The 19,249-nt window shown below is 32.4% G+C and overlaps 1 protein-coding gene across 1 annotated transcript in view; it reads right to left on the bottom strand.

The window, feature by feature from the left end:
* The window catches only part of LOC145277613 (ATP-dependent RNA helicase TDRD9-like), a 228,291-nt gene that overhangs the window by 157,241 nt on the left and 51,801 nt on the right, over positions 1 to 19,249 (bottom strand). Inside the window, exons 14-15 of the mRNA XM_080129144.1 lie at positions 10,298 to 10,395; positions 4,362 to 4,493 (exon numbers count right to left, since the gene is read on the bottom strand). Of these exons, the coding sequence (XP_079985270.1) occupies positions 4,362 to 4,493; positions 10,298 to 10,395 (230 nt within the window). The remainder of the gene's footprint in view (positions 1 to 4,361; positions 4,494 to 10,297; positions 10,396 to 19,249) is intronic.

Consider the following 19,249-nt stretch of genomic DNA (forward strand, 5'->3'; position numbering starts at 1 on the left):
GGTTATAAAAACTTTTGATAGTCAATTTATTTAAAGGATACACATAGTTTATTTAAATTAAATTATAGATTACTAAGTATATATTCTGATAAATTCTAAAACACATTTAAGAACATTTTTTATATTCATATTTTCAAATTCTTAAATGAATCTTGGAGAAAAAACCGTCACAGTGTTGCTGATACTGTTGCTGCTACTAGGTCAGCAAAGCAGTTAAATTGACAAGAATGAACAGATTTTTTTCAATAAAATTTTGTTGGTTTGCCTTTGTTACGGATTTCCAAAAGAACTTTCTGGACATGATAATTATGTGAAAAACAAACAAAACAATTTAAGATTTCTTTCATCCATTTAAATTTTCAAATTTTAATGAAAACTTAATGAACCACATTGATCGAAGTTTGATAACCGATTACAGTTAAACTATTCAATCAAACATATACAAAATATATTACCTTAAATGTCATTCTTTCTTTGATTTTTAAAGTTAAACTTGACCAAATTTCACTACTATATGCTTTAGAGTTAAATATGCAGCTATCTTATACGTGCTAAACAACAAAAAATATGTAAATAAATAAAAAAGGATTTTATTGGTTTATATCAAGTTTATGATTGTTTCACCTGGACCCCATCCGATTCCTGCAACAATGCTATATTGGTGACATTTTTACAAGCAAGGAGACTTGTTACAAAGAGTACCAAACTTTAAAAATCAAACAAAGTTATTTTCACATTATACATAGTCAAATTCTGTATTCTAAAAAAACCATTACAAAAAAAAAAAAAAAAAAAAATTGTATAAATTGTCATTTTGAAGAAAAAAAAAAAAACACTGACTTGGGCTAAGATTATATATAATATTGAAAGGTCATTAAACACTAACAAACTAATGAAAACCTCTATCATTCTCATTAGTTTGTTTGTGGTTAATGACCTTTCAATGATTTATAAATAAAATGAAGGTAACGAATTGTTTTTATTCATTTCAGCTCATCTTCTAACTATAAGCATTGCATTCTAAAAAATAGCTACACAGTCCACATGTGAGGTTCAGATGAAACCATATTGTTAACTAATATATTTAATATATTTAATGTATTTAAGAATTCAGGTGATCGCTCATCACCCTCTCAGTACAGACCAATAAGTCTCCTGTGCGTCATGAGTAAGTTGCTGGAATCTGTGTTAAATACAGAAGTAATCAACCATCTCAACAAAAATAACCTTCTTAGTGACACTCAATATGGTTTCCGTTCTGCTAGATCTACAGCAGATGTGCTTACAGTTATATCTCATAGGATTAGCAAATCTCTCGACGGAGGCAATCTTTCTAGGACAATTGCTCTTGACATATCTACGACCTTTGATAGGGTATGGCATAAAGGTTTACTTCATAAGATCTCTAGCTATGGTATTGCTGGAAATGTCTTCTCAATTATTAAATCATTTCTTTCTGACAGGTTCATAAGAGTAGTAGTTGAGGGGCAAAAATCAGAAGCTCACAGTATTAATGCCGGTGTCCCTCAGGGGTCCATCCTGGGCCCAACTCTTTTCCTGATCTACATTAATGATCTTCCAAATCACATCCTTACATCATTTGTAGACATCTATGCTGACGACACTACCATTTATGGTAGCACATCTAAGACAGTAAACGACCAAGTTCTCTCCAATTCTCTCTCCTCTGATCTTGAGCACGTAGTACAATGGGGTAAAGAATTGCTGGTTACTTTTAATGCATCTAAAACCAAGCTTCTCTCTTTACATCATCAACATTCTGATCCACATCTGACATCAATTGAAATGAATGGCTCTCGTCTTCAGGAGGCCTCAAGTTTTGACAAACTTCTTGGCTTGACCATTACTCCTGATCTTAAATGGAACACGTACATCAAATCCGTTGCCAAGGCCGCTGGAAAAATGGTGGGATCTTTCTATCGATCCGGTAGATATCTCACTGCTGATGCTATTCTCTATCTATATAAGAGCCAGGTACGTCCAAGGATGGAATACTGTTGCCACATCTGGGCAGGAGCTGCTAGAAAGGACTTGGCCTGCCTTGATAGAGTTCAAAATAGACTTCGTAGCCTCGTAGGAGATGTCCTTTTCTCTTCCTTGCAACCTTTATCTCACAGAAGAGATGTTGCGAGTTTGTCTCTGATGTATCGTTATTTTCATGGAAAGTGTTCAAATGAGCTTCAATCTATGGTCCCCCCTCGCCAAACTTTCACAAGAAACACTCGTCTAGCTGTAAACACTATCAATAATTCCCCCCACTCTTTATCTGTGCCTAAACCTAAACGTAGATTCCATGAACAAAGCTTCTTTCTTAGAACTGCACGCCTGTGGAATTGTCTTCCGTTTTCCTGCTTTCCGGCTGACTACAATATGGTTGTGTTCAAGTCAAAAGTAAATAAGTTCTTGATGGGCCGTTCCATATAGGTTATTAAATTTGCCAAATTTTCATTACTAATGATTACTATATTGACCAATTTCTACTGTACACTCTTTAACCCTTATCCTTGAGTGGCCTCTTGGCCTTGATAATGTGGTGTTGCCTATGTAAAAAAAAAAAAAAAAAAATAGTGTACCATTTTAAAATTGATCAAACATGATGGCAAGCTTTGATTATCATTGTCTAAAGTGTTCTAATAATGGTTCTTGTTAGGAAAAAAAAATCAATTCGAGTTTTGGAATTACTTCTTGCCAACTCCTTATAATGCAATCCGCTGCACCAACTTCTTATAATGCAATTTGCCGCATGTGCTACAAGCCATCTATGCCACTTCCGAATGACTCGAGAGTTATTCTTATATTGTACCTGGCCAAGTACATTCTTGTATCTAAAAAGGTGTCCAGTGAGATCATGCACATACTATTCTTGGGCACTTCTGAGCAGGCTAGTCACAATTTTCTCAATCTACAAGGAAGTATTAAAAAAAAACCCAAAAAAAACAAAGAAAAAGACAAAAAAGAGAAAGGAAAACCAAAAAGGGGGGAAACAAAAAAACAAGAGCAAAAACAAGAGAAAAACAGAAAAAAAAGCACAAAAAAAAAAAAAACAGAAGAAAAAAAAAAAACAGAATAAAAAAAAAAAAGCACAAAAAACAAGCTAAGCATGTGGGGTCTTCCTTTGCGAGTGAGAAACCTACTTTACTATGACTAATGTTTGTGCAAAGTTTAAAAAAAAAAAAAACAAAGTTAGGATTATTAAAAAAAGTGCAAACATGAATGGATGAATGATAAACAACCATAATTATACTGGAAAATCCATTCTAGCAAAAATTTACTTTCACCATAGCTAAAATTTGTGCAAAATTTTAAAAATTCAAGGCATGGTTATTGAGAAAAGTGTGACCAAACGAACAGACATGAGTGAATTACTAGGTTAAAAAAAGCAGAAAAAAAAAAAAAACAGAAAAAAAAAAAAAAAAAAAAAAAAAGCAGGGAAAAAAAAAGCAGGGGAAAAAAAAGCAGGGGAAAAAAAAGCAGGGGAAAAAAAAGCAGGGAAAAAAAAGCAGGGAAAAAAAAAAGCAGGGAGAAAAAAAAGCAGGGGAAAAAAAAGCAGGGGAAAAAAAAGCAGGGGAAAAAAAGCAGGGGAAAAAAAAGCAGGGGGAAAAAAAAGCAGGGAAAAAAAAAGCAGGGAAAAAAAAAGCAGGGGAAAAAAAAAGCAGGGGAAAACAAAAGCAGGGGAAAAAAAAAGCAGGGGAAAAAAAGCAGGGAAAAAAAAAGCAGGGGAAAAAAAAAGCAGGGGAAAAAAAAAGCAGGGGAAAAAAAGCAGGGAAAAAAAAAGCAGGGGGAAAAAAAAGCAGGGGGAAAAAAAAGCAGGGGAAAAAAAAGCAGGGGGAAAAAAAAGCAGGGGGAAAAAAAAGCAGGGGGAAAAAAAAGCAGGGGGAAAAAAAAGCAGGGGGAAAAAAAAGCAGGGAAAAAAAAAGCAGGGAAAAAAAAAGCAGGGGAAAAAAAAGCAGGGGGAAAAAAAAGCAGGGGAAAAAAAAAGCAGGGGAAAAAAAAAGCAGGGGAAAAAAAAAGCAGGGGAAAAAAAAGCAGGGAAAAAAAAAGCAGGGGGAAAAAAAAGCAGGGAAAAAAAAAGCAGGGAAAAAAAAAGCAGGGAAAAAAAAAGCAGGGAAAAAAAAAGCAGGGAAAAAAAAAGCAGGGAAAAAAAAAGCAGGGGAAAAAAAAGCAGGGAAAAAAAAAGCAGGGGGAAAAAAAAGCAGGGAAAAAAAAAGCAGGGGAAAAAAAAAGCAGGGGAAAAAAAAAGCAGAGGAAAAAAAAAGCAGGGGAAAAAAAAAGCAGGGGAAAAAAAAAGCAGGGGGAAAAAAAAAGAGGTGACACAAAACACAGAAAAATCAATAAGATACTTCTTTCAAATTCAACAGTGTCCGTTCAATCTCATCCAAATTAGGTGGGGAAAGTGCAAGTGCAAGAACTGCCTTTGGTTCACCCAAATCCAATATCTTTGTCTGCAGCACCAGTAAATCCAATGGGCATCTCTATATGGAAAACAAAAGACATGAAATGGTGACATCATGTATAACAAAAAGTTATGAGTAAAAAATTATTTTTTTTATTTTGGGTAAAATGGCCCCCCACCCAAAAAACATCTGTCTGTAGAAAACTACATAGATGCACTCAAGTCTTCATAGGTTGAGTCCTGCTAGGGGGAGGGGAATCGTCAGCTGCCATTAGCGTTAATACAAAGCTCTATATAAAAAACTTTAAAGCCTTTTTCATTAATTGATATTTTTTATAAGCATAAGATTTTTAAACATATGGCATAATCACGTTGACACACCAGTTCCTGTTAGATCATCGAAGTTAAATGACATTGAGCTTGGCCAATACTAAAATGGGTGACTATTTGGTAATACCAGGCACTATATGTACTCGGAGCCTGGAGAGGGAGGGGCACTGCCAGGTTATTTTTGCACAAGACACTGCATAAAATAATGCAGTCCCCGCACGACCCAGGAGAGTTAAGGGACTCATGCATCCATAATTTTAAGACATCCCTCGTAATATCATCCAAATTGTTTCAAATAATACTCCCAATAAAATTATGTTTCTGGCTTCAGGGCATATATACTAGTTGGTTGCATACTAATGACCAAAGGAAAGAATCAATCTACAATAATAATTTTTGTTCAGTGAATGCCTATGTTTTCTTTGCATTCTATAACAAAAAAGTACTGTCTTTGGTTTATTTGGCTTCTCTTCAAAGGCAATTAAATTAATAAAAAAGACTATTTCAAAACAAAATGGGATCAAGTAAAGATTAGATACCCCGTAGCAGACGACAAAAATAAGCAAACAATTCAAGGGTCACCGGTTGTTCGACCATGACATTGCTGTTAGTTGTTTCTAAACTTGTAAACACATCAAATAGCAGACATATTCGAATTTTCGCGAGCAAGATTTTTTAAAAATATATTTACAAAAGTTTTGAAAATTTAAAAGAAAAAATATATATTTACAAAACATTTTCTTTAATATTAAATATTTACAAAACTTTTAAGGATAAAAAATAAAAAAAACTTTTTTCTATTTACGCAAAACTTTTTAATGTAAGTAATAAAATGAACATATTTAAACAAAATATATTTAAATAAATTAGTGTCTTTCTGAGTACTTTTATATATTTACAGAACTTTTAATAAAACTAATAATAATAATAATAATATAAATAAATGGCAAATTTTTATGACGTGCCCCAGCATATTATAAACATTCCAACCTCCCTATGTTAAGATCGGCTTTCAGAATAAACACCCCCCACATCAAAAGCCATTCTTAACATGGGGAGGTTGGGAGGTGTTTATACTAAGATGGGGCAGGTCATAAAATAATACCAAATAAATAAATAAACCGAGGTTATAACTAAGAATTTTGGATGATGTCAATTAAAAAATACATAATTTAAAAAAAAAAATTGAAATAAAATTATTATAATCAAACTTTTTATGGCAGAAACAAACATAAAATAACTGACTTGTTCGGATTTTTGCGACCAAGATTAATTTTTATGTACAGTGTGTGTGTGTGTTTATCTTTCTTCGTGCGTTTTTAATACAATTCAATATTTATTTAAAAGTGCGATGTATGTAGGCGATCAGCGAAGGAGAAATCCTTCTAGACCGAGGCAATCTTTATGCATAATAAAATCACAAGTATAAGCAACAAGTCTAAACAATCGAGATTTTAAAAAATATATTTTATTCACATATGTTTTATGACTTTTATTTTTATAAAGATGAAGTGTAGTATCACAAGATACAAATCTTTTTATAATTTTTATTTTTGTTTAAAAAAAAAAAAAAAAAAAAAAAAAAAAAAACTTGCTATTTGCTTACTTCTCCATAAAGACAAATTAAGTGCAAGTAAGTTTAGCATCCGATAATTTCAGTTTCTAATGTTTTGCAATTAATATAGGTCATTCATTTTATTTTTTTTATTTTTATTATAATTATTAGTTTTATTAAAGTTCTGTAAATATATTAAAAAAACGCACTCAGAAAGACACCCATTTATTTGAATATATTTTGTTACATTTACGTTCGTTTTGTTACTTACACAAAAAGTTTTTTAATCCTTAAAAGTTTTGTAAATATTTAATATTAAAGAAAATGTTTTGTAAATATATACTTTCTTTTAAATCTTTAAAAGTTTTGTAAATATATTTTTAAAAAATCTTACTTGTGAACATCTGATTATGTCTGCTATTTGACCCGTTTACAAGTTTAAAAATAACGGCAATGTTAAGGTTGAATTGTTCGCCTATTTTTGTCGTCTGCTACGGGGTATCTAATCTTTACTTGATCCACAAAATGAAAGGAAAGAAAAGTGATTAAGAAAAATGAGAACAACCGCAAGTCAAAAATATGAAAAACTCACTTTAAAAGATGACAGAGAACCTCACCATTGGAAAAAAGATTTTTTTTTTTTTTTTTACTGTGTTGGAAAATTAATAAGCCATTATCTCTTTGAGGTAAGTGAGAGCATTAAGGCAATAAATTACTTCCATTCCAATATGTTCTTTTGATGAAAATCCGTTTTATTTAAGTTCCCAATTCAAAATATTTTGGAGATGTTCTAGTTAGCTCTGAAGAGTGTGAATGGGTGTTGACTTGTAAGATTAAAATTAGCATTACAAGTTGATTTTTTCTTTTTAGATAATTGTAATTTTATCGACTTACATAAAAAGAGCTATGTAAAAGATACTTAAAACTGTTTGAATTATGCAAATACCATCAGTAGTTCAAAAGTTATGAGAATTTTAAGTGCCAAAATTTAGGCTTTTCCGTAGACATTTTTCTTTAGAAAAAGTGGGCTAAATTACGGACCTCAACATTTCAAGAAATTTGATAATTTCACCACCATTTATTTATTTTTCAAGCGATTCTCATGAAACTTGACACTCTTATGTAAAATATGCAATAACATAAGAAATGACATTGCTTAATATCCGGAAAACTACTTATGTGCGGAAAATTTAAATGCGATATTTGTTTTCAGCATACCCGAAAACCTTAAAAGGTAGTCATTTTAAAGAAAAATGTTAAGGTGGAAACAAGGTAAAAATTTACAAAATGTATCACGATGAAATTCTTTATCGAACCACCTAATTATTATTATTATTTAGATATCTTCAGTTAAAAAAAACAAAAACTGGTTTGTTTTACAGATTCAAAAAAAAATGGTCTTGACAAGGAGTTAAAAATAAATTCAAGTTTCATGATATATTTTATTTAATTGTTAGGTGAAAGTACAGAATAATTAACAAAACACCCTTCTTTCCCCATGTTAAGAATGGGTTTCTAAATAACATTATTTCAGCATGGTAGCATAAGTGCACAAGTACCTTTTGTTATATATTTGTTTTTTACAACTAAAAAACAAACGTATGTACTTAGTACATTTTGTTGTTTTTTTAACGCTTTTAGTACATGCGTACTACAAGCGTTAAAAACAACAAAATAGTATTGTTTGAAAATCAAATTTGAAAAACTTGATAGTTTTTTTTAAATTGACAAACCCAGAATAAAAAATGAAACTTTTTTATGCTTTCGTTTTGAAAGCAGAAAAAACAGTTTCCTATTTTTAAGAGAATACAAACTCGTTAATACACTGACAGCGTTTCCCTTTAAGCGATTTGATTTCTATAATAGATAAAATTTTAAAGAAATTTCAGCACAATTAATAATTATCAAATATTTATACATTATACATGAAAATAATTCTGAAACTATTATCTATATGAAAATGGATGATATATACCAGTTTATCTTATCAATTTTGAAATATTCTTCGTCAACTTTGTTCAATCGTAACTTTACTTCCTGTGATCATAAAAATCAAAATAAAACACCAGTAGAGATGAACTTTGTTTATATAGCCTGTAAAATTTCAGCCATATCCAATCAAATTTGATCCCACGCATATGTATCCAAACGTAACGTATGAAATGTAAACATTGAAAAAACTGTTTCCCTTTTTGCTGGCGTACCATTTTTTTCATTTTTAACTTGGAGCATAAAAATATTGAATGCATAAAAGAAAAATAAATTAATATCATTGGAATGCTTATTTTATTCTCTTTTCATCAATATAATTCTTTAAAAAATTGACCAACAAATAAAAAAGATGTGAATTGTTGGAGCAGGTATGCAATATTGCCGATGTCCATTAAAGTACAGCATATGCTTGTAATGCTATTAAAATAGCTTTTAACTTGATGGAGGAGGTATTGCATTAGAAGCCCGTGAAAAGATTAGGATTAACAAAGCAAGACACGAGTGATAGAAAAATGTGAAGACAATGAATGAATTTTAATTCCATTAAGGTAAAAGTATTTAAAAATGAGAAAATATAACATGAATTTACCAATACAAATTAACACACACATGGTGTCACAAGAAGAATTGGTTGGTTGTTTTTGTTTTACGGCATATCAACCCTTTTCAGGTTATTTAATGCTGAATCCAAAGATTTTGAAGAAATATTTTTTAATAGAATATATTTGTTGTTTTCAAGTCAGTTTCTATTTAACTCATAGTTGGGACCCTAACAGGTACTACCACTCCGGGTCAGAGTGGACCTGGGAGCAATGGCAATCAAAGAGTGGCTCCACACTCCCCAACGCCCGCAAGCTGGGGCCTCACCACTGAATATAGTTTAAGGTCATATCCAGGACCCACAAGTAGAAGGTGACAGACAAAATATAAATAATAACATTTTGTTCAGGCCATAAATCATTTTCAATCCTCTCATAATATTCTTTATCATTCAACTGACCATCCATTTCATAAACGCTTATTTTCAATTGGCCTTTAGTTTTAATAAGTGGGGATTCATCGGGGAGTAGATATGTTAATAGAATATATGTTTATGTAGGTGGCCTTATAAACAGGATGTACTATAAGCAAAGTGCTCAGCATGGCTGAAGCAGGTAATCTTCAGATTGTGAGAATTAGAAACTGAGAGACTTAAGCAGACGTTAAGTCAGATAAGTGACTGAGAGAGTATGCGATGAACAATCGGATGTAAACAATACAACAGACATATAAAATAATCTTAACAATTTTGATAAAAAACCATATGCATATGAATAAGTCTCTCTCACTCTCTCTCTTCATTACTCTATTATGTCTTGCAGCTTCAATACATGATCATGACCAAATAAAGCATTCTTCTGTAAGAATGACAGTTTATGTAAGAAGAATCCAACCAGTCTTTTGATTAGAGCTAGCAGCTGACGAATTATCCTTCATCTTCCATGCTTCCGTTCAGTCTTGAAAGACAAAGGATACCCCTTAGGAGCAGTAGCGTGTGTAATTGTGAGGCAAGGGTTGCACAATCCCAACCATGCATCTTCTAAATCAGCACTGTTTGAGTCCAGTGGCAAGGAGAAGACCAGGACGACTGGAAACAATGCCGAGATAAGCGAAGAGCACATACAGCACCTGAAAGTCCCAAATGGTCACCCATTTAGTACTGACCAGGTTCAACGTCGCTAAACTTCGGTGATCCAAGGGGAACCGATGTGTCGACATGATTATGCCTTCATCTTAGAGGACACGGCAACAACACAAGAGATGCTGACAGGAAAAACAAAATATGACTTAAGAAATCAACCTTTATAAATAAATCGTTATATAAAGATTGTTTGGATATATAACAAAATGAGTCATCTAGGATCATCTTTTAACTATTGCTATGACACATACCATGATCCAGCCCTTAATAAAGAACGCTATTGAACTACAAAAAAAACAAAAAACAAAGTCTACTAACTGCTTACCTGCATTTGTGGTGTGCTATAGTCAGGAATATATTTGTCCCAAAACTGCCGAGTGATAAGTCTGTATACCCGGCCATTACAGACACGCCCAGCGCGACCTACGAGAATATAAATGCATAATGTTTATGCAACTTGATTAATACCAAATAAATAATCATGCTTAAAAAAAATATTTGTTGTCAAAGATAAATATAAAAACCTGCTGAATAATTTTATCATAATGCATATTCAGCATCATTATCTTTTTCACAAAAAAAAACAAACAAATCACCATCTTTTTCACAAAAAAAAATACAAATCACTATCTTTTTCACAAAAAAAATACAAATCACTATCTTTTTCACAAAAAAAATACAAATCACTATCTTTTTCACAAAAAAAATACAAATCACTATCTTTTTCACAAAAAAAATACAAATCACGATCTTTTTCACAAAAAAAAAAACATAAATCACTATCTTTTTCACAAAAAAAAACACAAATCACTATTTTTTTCACCAAAAAACACAAATCACTATCTTTTTCACACAAAAAACAAAAGAAAATCAGATTTAAATTTACAGTAGTGGATAAATCAAACTTATTTTAAAATATTACTAACATACTTGTGACCTATTTGGTTAAAACCATTATTTATTCTTTGATTTCATTCTGAAATTCTTAAACTATAACATACCATTACAACATTCTTTGTGCATAAGTAAAAGTGATGTTATTTTTTACTTCTTTATTATTATTATATAAAAATATAGAGGATTTATTATTTTACCATCTATTTTACATACGTATTTGTGACACATGTAAATTAGGTGACAACATTGAAGAGTCACTCTTTCTCTAAATGCTTATAGAGACATTAAGAAATATTAGAGAGCAATTAAATCAACAGAGTGAGAGAAGGTGAGAGAGATGTAAATAGTGAAATAAATAGCTAAGAGACAGAAAGGAGACTTGTTTGGTTAATTAAATGCTATGGTTAATTAGAACAATTAAAACATTGTTTTTTGGGGGGTTTTTTCAAACATAACTCAATTCCAGGACTAAATGATATATTAGCATATATTTTCTTGTTCTTCATTATAATAGCAAAATTTGAAAATCGAAATACTGAATTTCAAGTAAAACCAATGCTATCTACTTAATTGCGATGTTGTAGAAAAGCAATAAGGTAGAAAATTAATAAAGAAAACAGTTTGAGATATTTGCAAGTTTTGCTTACATAATAAACTGAATAGTCCACATAATAGTAGAGGATTAATTAATTTCTGAAAAGTTTCAAAAACTTAGGCCAATTCAGGAGAAAGTAGTTATTTCCCTTGTGTTTGTTTCACTTTACTAGCAAACATGGCAAAATTGTTTTGTTGTTGAATATATATAGATAGTGATTTGGATATGACCTTAAACTATATTCAGTGGTGAGGCCCCAGCTTGCGGGCGTTGGGGAGTGTGGAGCCACTCTTTAATTGCCATTGCTCCCAGGTCCACTTGCTTTATGTAATACGCCAGTAATATTTAACTAACTAGTAGGTCGTCCGGCATTGCCCAGTTATAAAATTCACTTAAATATGATATTTTGATTAATGCAGATTTCATATTTATTATATTATATTGGACCCAATATATAGTAATGATTAAAAAAGTTTTAAAAAATAAATAAAAAATGACTCATGTGTCACCACCAAGAATCGAAATCAAAACGTTTAGCTTATAATTTACTTTTTCCTTTGCGGTTAATACCTGAGCTATGAAGACATTTGCTGCAAGGCTAACATTTAATACATGAACCAATAGCTATTACATTACGCATGCATATTTGTAATGTCGTCATGTGACCTTCACCTGACAAATTTCATTTTTTAATTTTCACACCGATTTTCCCTGGCTCAAACCCAAATATAAAGTTTTGCATGGGTTCAAATACACTATATATTAAGTTTCATGTCTGTAGACCAAAACTGGCAGAGGAGATTGGTAGGCAAAATTTTTTAAACTAATATATATACACATACATAAATATATATAAAAAGAGGTTTGTGTTTACTATAACCTTTTTATGCAAACATTATGCAAGTATAAATCATGTAGAATATCTGCATGAATATAATTACATGTAATAGTTAACTAAAGATGATCGTCCCATAAGAAAACAGAAAAAAAACTAATAGGGAATTAATTAAAATGAATATCCAAATTAGCTAGATCTTTTGCAGATGAATGCAATTCCACGACCCATATATAACAAAGTTGTATTTTCTTTTTAAATAAATATAAAAAAGGGTTTTTAATATGAATATCAATACACAAATAAACCCAAATTTATAGGAGTATAGATTACAACGCGACAATCAAGTATATAACATTGCTTTTATTTGAAATTGACATAAAAAGTAGTTATTGTTTTTTAATAAAAACTCAATTTTTCAACTGTTAGATTTTATTATTATAATGAAGAACCATTTTGTGTTATTAAAGTATATAGGAAAACACTTCATAGAAAAACAAATATTGATTAACTCACATTATATTTTGTCTGCATCAATTACATTTTCTTTTTCTTTTTTAAAGTTGGCCACCACTTATCAAGGCCCGGAAGCCACTCGGGGATAAGGGTTATTGCGTGTACAGTACATTAGTGTTGAGATTTGATAAAGTGTCTTACTTAAGGGAGCGGTTCATCAGGAATCTGTTTATATTGGACTTGAAGACATGCAGGCTGTAGTCAGGTGGGAAACAGGCCCACAGAACAGAGTTCCACAGGCGTGCACTTCTAAGAAAGAAGCTTTGTTCATGGAATCTGTGTTTTGGTTTTGGCACAGATAAAGAGTGGCAAAAATTTTTTACAGTGGTTTCAGCTAGACGGGTGTTTTTCGTGAAAGATCGGTGAGGGGAGACCAGAAATTGGAGTTCAGACGAGCACTTGCCATGGACATAACGATAAAACAAAGACAGGCTCGCAACGTCTCTCCTGTGGGAGAGAGGTTGCAGGGAAGAGAAAAGGGCATCTCCCACTAAGCCACGAAGCCTATTTTGTACTGTCAAGGCAGGATAGAGTGTTTTTAGCAGCTCCTGCCCAGATGTGGCAACAGTACTCCATCCTTGGACATACTTGGCTTTTATATAGATAGAGAATTGCATCAGTAGTGAGATATCTTCTGGAGCGGTAGAAGGATTCTACCATTTTTCCAGCGACCTTAGCAATAGACTTGATGTACGTATTCCATTTCAGGTCAGGAGTAAAGATCAAGCCCAGAAGCTTGTTAAAACATGGAGCTTCTAATCGAGAGCCATCCATTTCAATTGATGCTAGATGGAGATCAGCGCGTTGATGATGTAATGATAGGAGCTTGGTTTTAAATGCATTAAAAGTAACCAGCCACCTCTTCCCCCATTGTACCACGTACTCAAGATCAGAGGAGAGAGAATTAGAGAGAACTTTGTCATTTACGACCTTTGATGTGTTGCCATAGATGGTCGTGTCATTAGCAAAGATGTCAAGGAATGATTTAAGTATGTGTTTTGGGAGATCATTGATGTAGATCAGAAAGAGAGTTGGATAATTTAGTAATGGAATTATTAACATTGTTATTCATTGGAGTCATTCTCATCAATATCGATATTCATATTTCGACTATATTTTTAATGATGTTGCCTCCAACTTTCAAGTGTATCATTCATTCATCAGCGATGTATTCTTACATTTAATTGTATTGCTGTTAATTGTATATTATGTAGACTGATACATCCTCCAGACTTAAATCCAATGGAAAGTTATAGATGTTTTTTTTCCCCAAATTCATGAACAGTCATGCACAGAGTGACCGAATCAATTCTAAGATCAGAAGAATGACTTTATAAACTATACGCCTGAACAGAATTGAAAGACACATGACAAAGAAAAAAAAAACAACAAAGAAAAAAACAGTCAAAATGGAAATATCAACATCATTACCACCAGTTTAACATCTGTTTTACATCTCAACATGTATTGAATGGCTTTAAAAAAATTGACTTCTAAACTAACCTATCTCTACTAAGGTCTTTATTAGTCTTTCAGGTCCATTTTTTATCGCATCTGTGTTCTCTTTGGCCTTCCTCTGTGAACTGAATTTGCTATAAATTTAATCATCAAAGAACTTCCACCCTTTCTTTTACATCCAGCATATCTCTCCATGCAACGCATGTCCGCAACCCTCAGTGGTCAGATTTCATTCCTATACATTATTAATATGCACTATTATCAGTGCATAAACATGCATGACAGATTCTTTCGTTTGTCAACAGTCATAATGCTCAGTAATGGCAGAAGTTCCCTAAATTTACCCTGCTAACTCTCAATTTTTGCAATTACATTAGCAACTGCACCACCCTGTGCTTCACTGGTATCACCAAGTAACAATGCACATGAAAAAATTGAAGTGGCTTAAAATATCTCAATGGCATATACACTCATGAGCAAAAAAATGGGCCAAAAAAATTTTATACATTTTATTGCACTAAAAGCTATATTGAACAAAGAACAATTGGATAAGGAAACTTAAATGAAACTAATAACAAGACATTTACTTTAATAAATGCTTAGTATGGAATCGCATTCCCTTTTGATTTCTTTAAAAGATCAATCCTTTTAGACATGCTCTCAACCAAAGTGGAACACTGTGAAGAAGAGATGCTATTCCATTTGCTTTGCACAGTTTCCCACAGTTTGTCATTGTTCGAAAAAGTTCTTCCATCCAATGCACGAGAAATTATGGATCAAATATTCTCAATTGGGTTTAAATCGGTGCTTTGACCTGGTCAAAATATCACATTAATTGAATTATCAGAAGGCCATTTTTTGTGACTTTAGCAGTGTGTGCAGGGGCATTATCATGTTGAAAAATAATGTTCTGAGATATTCCCAGCTTCTGAATACTTGGTAACCGTCCTGTTTCTAATATTCGAATGTATTCCTTTGCATTGATTGACTTCTCACATCTAATAAGTTCCCCAACTCCTGCTGCAGTAAAAGTTCCCCATATCATTATCTTTTCATTCTGGTGTTTAACTGTCGTTTTTATGCAACTTGGTGAAAATCTTTCTCCAGTTCTTCGATTGCACCATTCAGGAGCATCAATGACAAGACAAAATCTTGATTCATCTGACCAGAAAACATTCCTGAACCAGTCAGTATCTTTCTTGCCATAATACGAGAAAAATCTCTTTCTATCATTGAGGTTTTTCTTAGATAAAAATGGCTTCTTTGCACACCTTTTAGAAGAAAATCCCATTTCTTTCATTCATCTAGATATTGTATATCTAGAAAGAGAATTTCCAGCCCTTGTTTTGAATTCTTTGCTATGGTCAACATAAGTTTTCTTTCAATCCTTCAAAATGGTTAATTTAAGCCTGTGATTATTCTTCAAAGTGAATGCTCTAAGACGACCAGATCCAGATTTCCCTTTTACGAAGCATTCGACTTCGAACCTTTGACCAATTCGTTTCACTACAGAAAGAGATGTTTTCACTTTTTCTTTTCTTAAAATATCAAAAATTTGCTTGTAAGTTATTTTGAACTGCCTTAATCCTACAATTTTTTTTTTTATATTCTCATCAAGATACGGTCTTACCATTTTTAGGATTAATTTTTCCATTTATTATTATATGCTATAATAATAATGGTCTGCAAAATAGAAATTTTCAGTTAAAATTAACAAAAATTCATAGAAAAATATTGAAAAATCGATTTCTTCCTTCTTTCACTCTTGGCCCATATTTTTTTTTGCTCATGAGTGTACTGATTGATGATCTAAAAAAGAATCTTAAAATTATTTAAAATTTGATTAAAATAAAGTTATGACTATTTTTGCTCCTCACATGATTGGATATTTTTCTCTTTTTAAGACCATATGCATTTTGTCAGATTTATACATTAGTTTTTCAGTAAAAATACTATATCTTTGTTAAAACACACAATTAAGCATCGATATTTGCCAGATAAGTGTATTTTAGTGCAAGGAATCAGAATATGCCACTGAAAATCTCTAAAAATAAATGGTTTCCTAGTAATCTGCAGTAAATACACAAATATGCTGCAATACAATAAAAATTCCATGCATGTATTATAAAAGGAGTTAGAAAACTTGAATTGCAATGCATTTTATGTACAAGAAACTTAAATCTAATACTAGGATTGTTTAAAAATTAATATATTACACGATTTCTTTAATATTATTGCTACAAATAAATTGCACCCCCCCCCTTACAAAAATGCAATTCCATTATTTTTTTACTTGGCAGAAAGAAAAAAAACAATTATTTTAGAATTTAGAGTGGAAAATAAGTTTCCCAAATTTAATGTAAAATAATCCATCATTTCCAGGTTATTCTAGCATTTTAGGGCAGTTAATTTATTTTTCTATCAGAGATAAATAAAAAAAATGCATAGGATTTAAAATGTTTATTGTGGGTTTCAGGAGGCTTTCAACTCATTGGTAGGGTTAAGGAGATGTTTTCATTTTAAGAGAGGTGGCCCTTGTCACTTGACCTGCCAGTTTGTAGTAAGGTAATTATGTTTTTTTATACCAACTTTTTAGGTGGAAAAATATCAAAAGAATTTAGAGCGCTAAATGATATAAAAGGCAAGAATTGTAAGATCATTCTACATTAAATTTATATGCAAAGCTGGTCTTCCCTTATTCAAAATTATTTTATCTTTTTTTCTGTCAAGATTTTTTAGATCATTCACACATAATCACCTAATAAAAAAAATAGAGAGGGACCAACAGAAAAAAGGAAGGTGTTAATTTATTTTGTACCCCAGCAGTAAGTGAGACTATTTTCTGATTGATTTCTAAATTTCATGAAAAATTCCTCATGTAGTATTGGGAATCCCAGTTTAATTGCTATATAGGTAGTTTTAGAAATAGAAAGTTATATAAGCATATTTTGATTTCCCATCAGCGATTTAGCAGGGTCAGAAAGGTTAGATTTGACAGGCATCAAACCCAAGTCACCTTGAATGACCTAGATGTACCGGAAATTAAGGGTGACACGGAAGTGTGGTCATAGGCCTTCCGGTTGACGACCACATGGGGGGAGTTGGTCTTAGCAGCAGAGGAATGCAGATGGGAGATTTTGGGTCTCTTCCGACAACCAGGGTCCGAGATGTTAGGCTTGCCTTGAATAAAAAAGATCGAAGCTTCAATCCCATCTTGTTGTTCATTCATAAATCTTTCTGCAGCATCCACTAGCCAGCAAGATGGAAGGCCAGCGACCAAGAAGATGTCATCCGCTGGCCAAGGCAAGTCAGGTATGGTCGCATTATATTGTTGCACATACACATTTCGGAAACTTCCCAAGGCCAGAGAGAAACTGTAGAAGAATAGCAAACATGCACCCACACACACATAACAGTGAATTGCACGTAAGGACACACGTTTATACGTAAGAACACACACGCCCACACGTATATGTAAGAACATTGATAAGAACACACAGACCCGTAACAGAAAACGATTACTAAAAAACGTTTAGTTAGAATAATAAATAATAGCACAATTTTAAAAGTTTACACTCAGAGCGGTAAAAGACTTTAAAAAGAATAAGGGAGAGGGTTGTAAAATGTTATAAAAATGGCTGTTTAATGAGGTCAATACATTTTAATCACTTTATTTGCTGCAAACTGTTCAAAGACATCATCCAGGGTATTCATTTCCTAACAAAATGGTATTTTGAAGACCTAAAGTGCTTTGCTTTTTAAAATATGATTATTTTAGTAGATCTACCTTGAAATATGTAATTATCAAAAACATTTTAATGCCGATAGGTATTGCTACACCTGAGTAACAAAATTTTGACAACCTAAATAGCTTCGTCATCTAAATATATTTTCAACATTTAGGACAAAAGTCTAAAGAAAAAGAAAATAAACTTAATCATCATCATATTCAGTTTAATGTCTGTTTTTCATACTGACATATGCTGAATAGGTTTTAGAAATCGACTTTGAAACAAACTTATCTCTGACCAGATTTCTATTTATCTCTCGTCCATTATTTCTGTTTGCTTGGGACTTCCTTTACTAATTAACTCTGCTATCACAACAGTTCTACATCTACTAACTAAAGAACTTTAATCCATTCTTTCAATGTGACCAAATAAACAAAGTCTTCTGTTCTGCACACATCTTTCTATATTGTTCAAATTACATTGACAGCATTGCCAGGACAGCAGTGAAAAAGGTAGGTTCACTCTACCGTGCTAGAAAGCTACTAATGCCCGAAAGTATCCTGTACCCTTATAAGGCCACCATTCGCCCATGTATGGAGTATTGTTGTCATATTTGGGCTGGTGAATCTGTTACTAGTCTCTCGCTCGTAGACAAGGTTCAAAAGAGAGTCGCCAATCTGATAGGTCCTGAATTTACTTTCACCATGACTAATGCTTGTGCAAAATTTTTTAAAAATCCAAGGCGTGGTGATTAAGAAGTGTTAACAAACGAACAGATGAACAGGAGTGAATTACTAGGTCCAATCCCTCCTTTGTCGAGGAACCAATAAAAATTATATCTTAAATAATTTAATAAATATGAAAAGTTAGGTTACGTTGGGTTTTACGGCATATCAACCTTTTTTCTTTTTTTTTTTTCATTTAATGCCAAGGTCTGTCAATGGCTCTTTATCTGAAAGTACAGCTTTTAAACTCCTCGGCCTAACGTTCACAGAAAACATGAGTTGGAACAATTACCTTGAGAACATTGCCAGAACCGCTGCGAAGAAGGTGGGTTCTCTCTACCGTGCTAGAAAACTATTAACGCCTGAAATTATCCTATACCTCTATAAGGCCACCATTCGCCCATATATGGAGTATTGTTGTCATATTTGGGCTGGTGAATCTGTTACTAGTCTCTCGCTTGTAGACAAGGTTCAAAAGAGAGTCGCCAATCTGATAGGTCCTGAACTGGGATCTAAGCTT

This window comes from Euprymna scolopes, chromosome 6 (assembly GCF_053919585.1).
Source record: "Euprymna scolopes isolate OS-2025 chromosome 6, ASM5391958v1, whole genome shotgun sequence".
Classification (NCBI taxonomy): Eukaryota; Metazoa; Mollusca; class Cephalopoda; order Sepiida; family Sepiolidae; genus Euprymna; species Euprymna scolopes.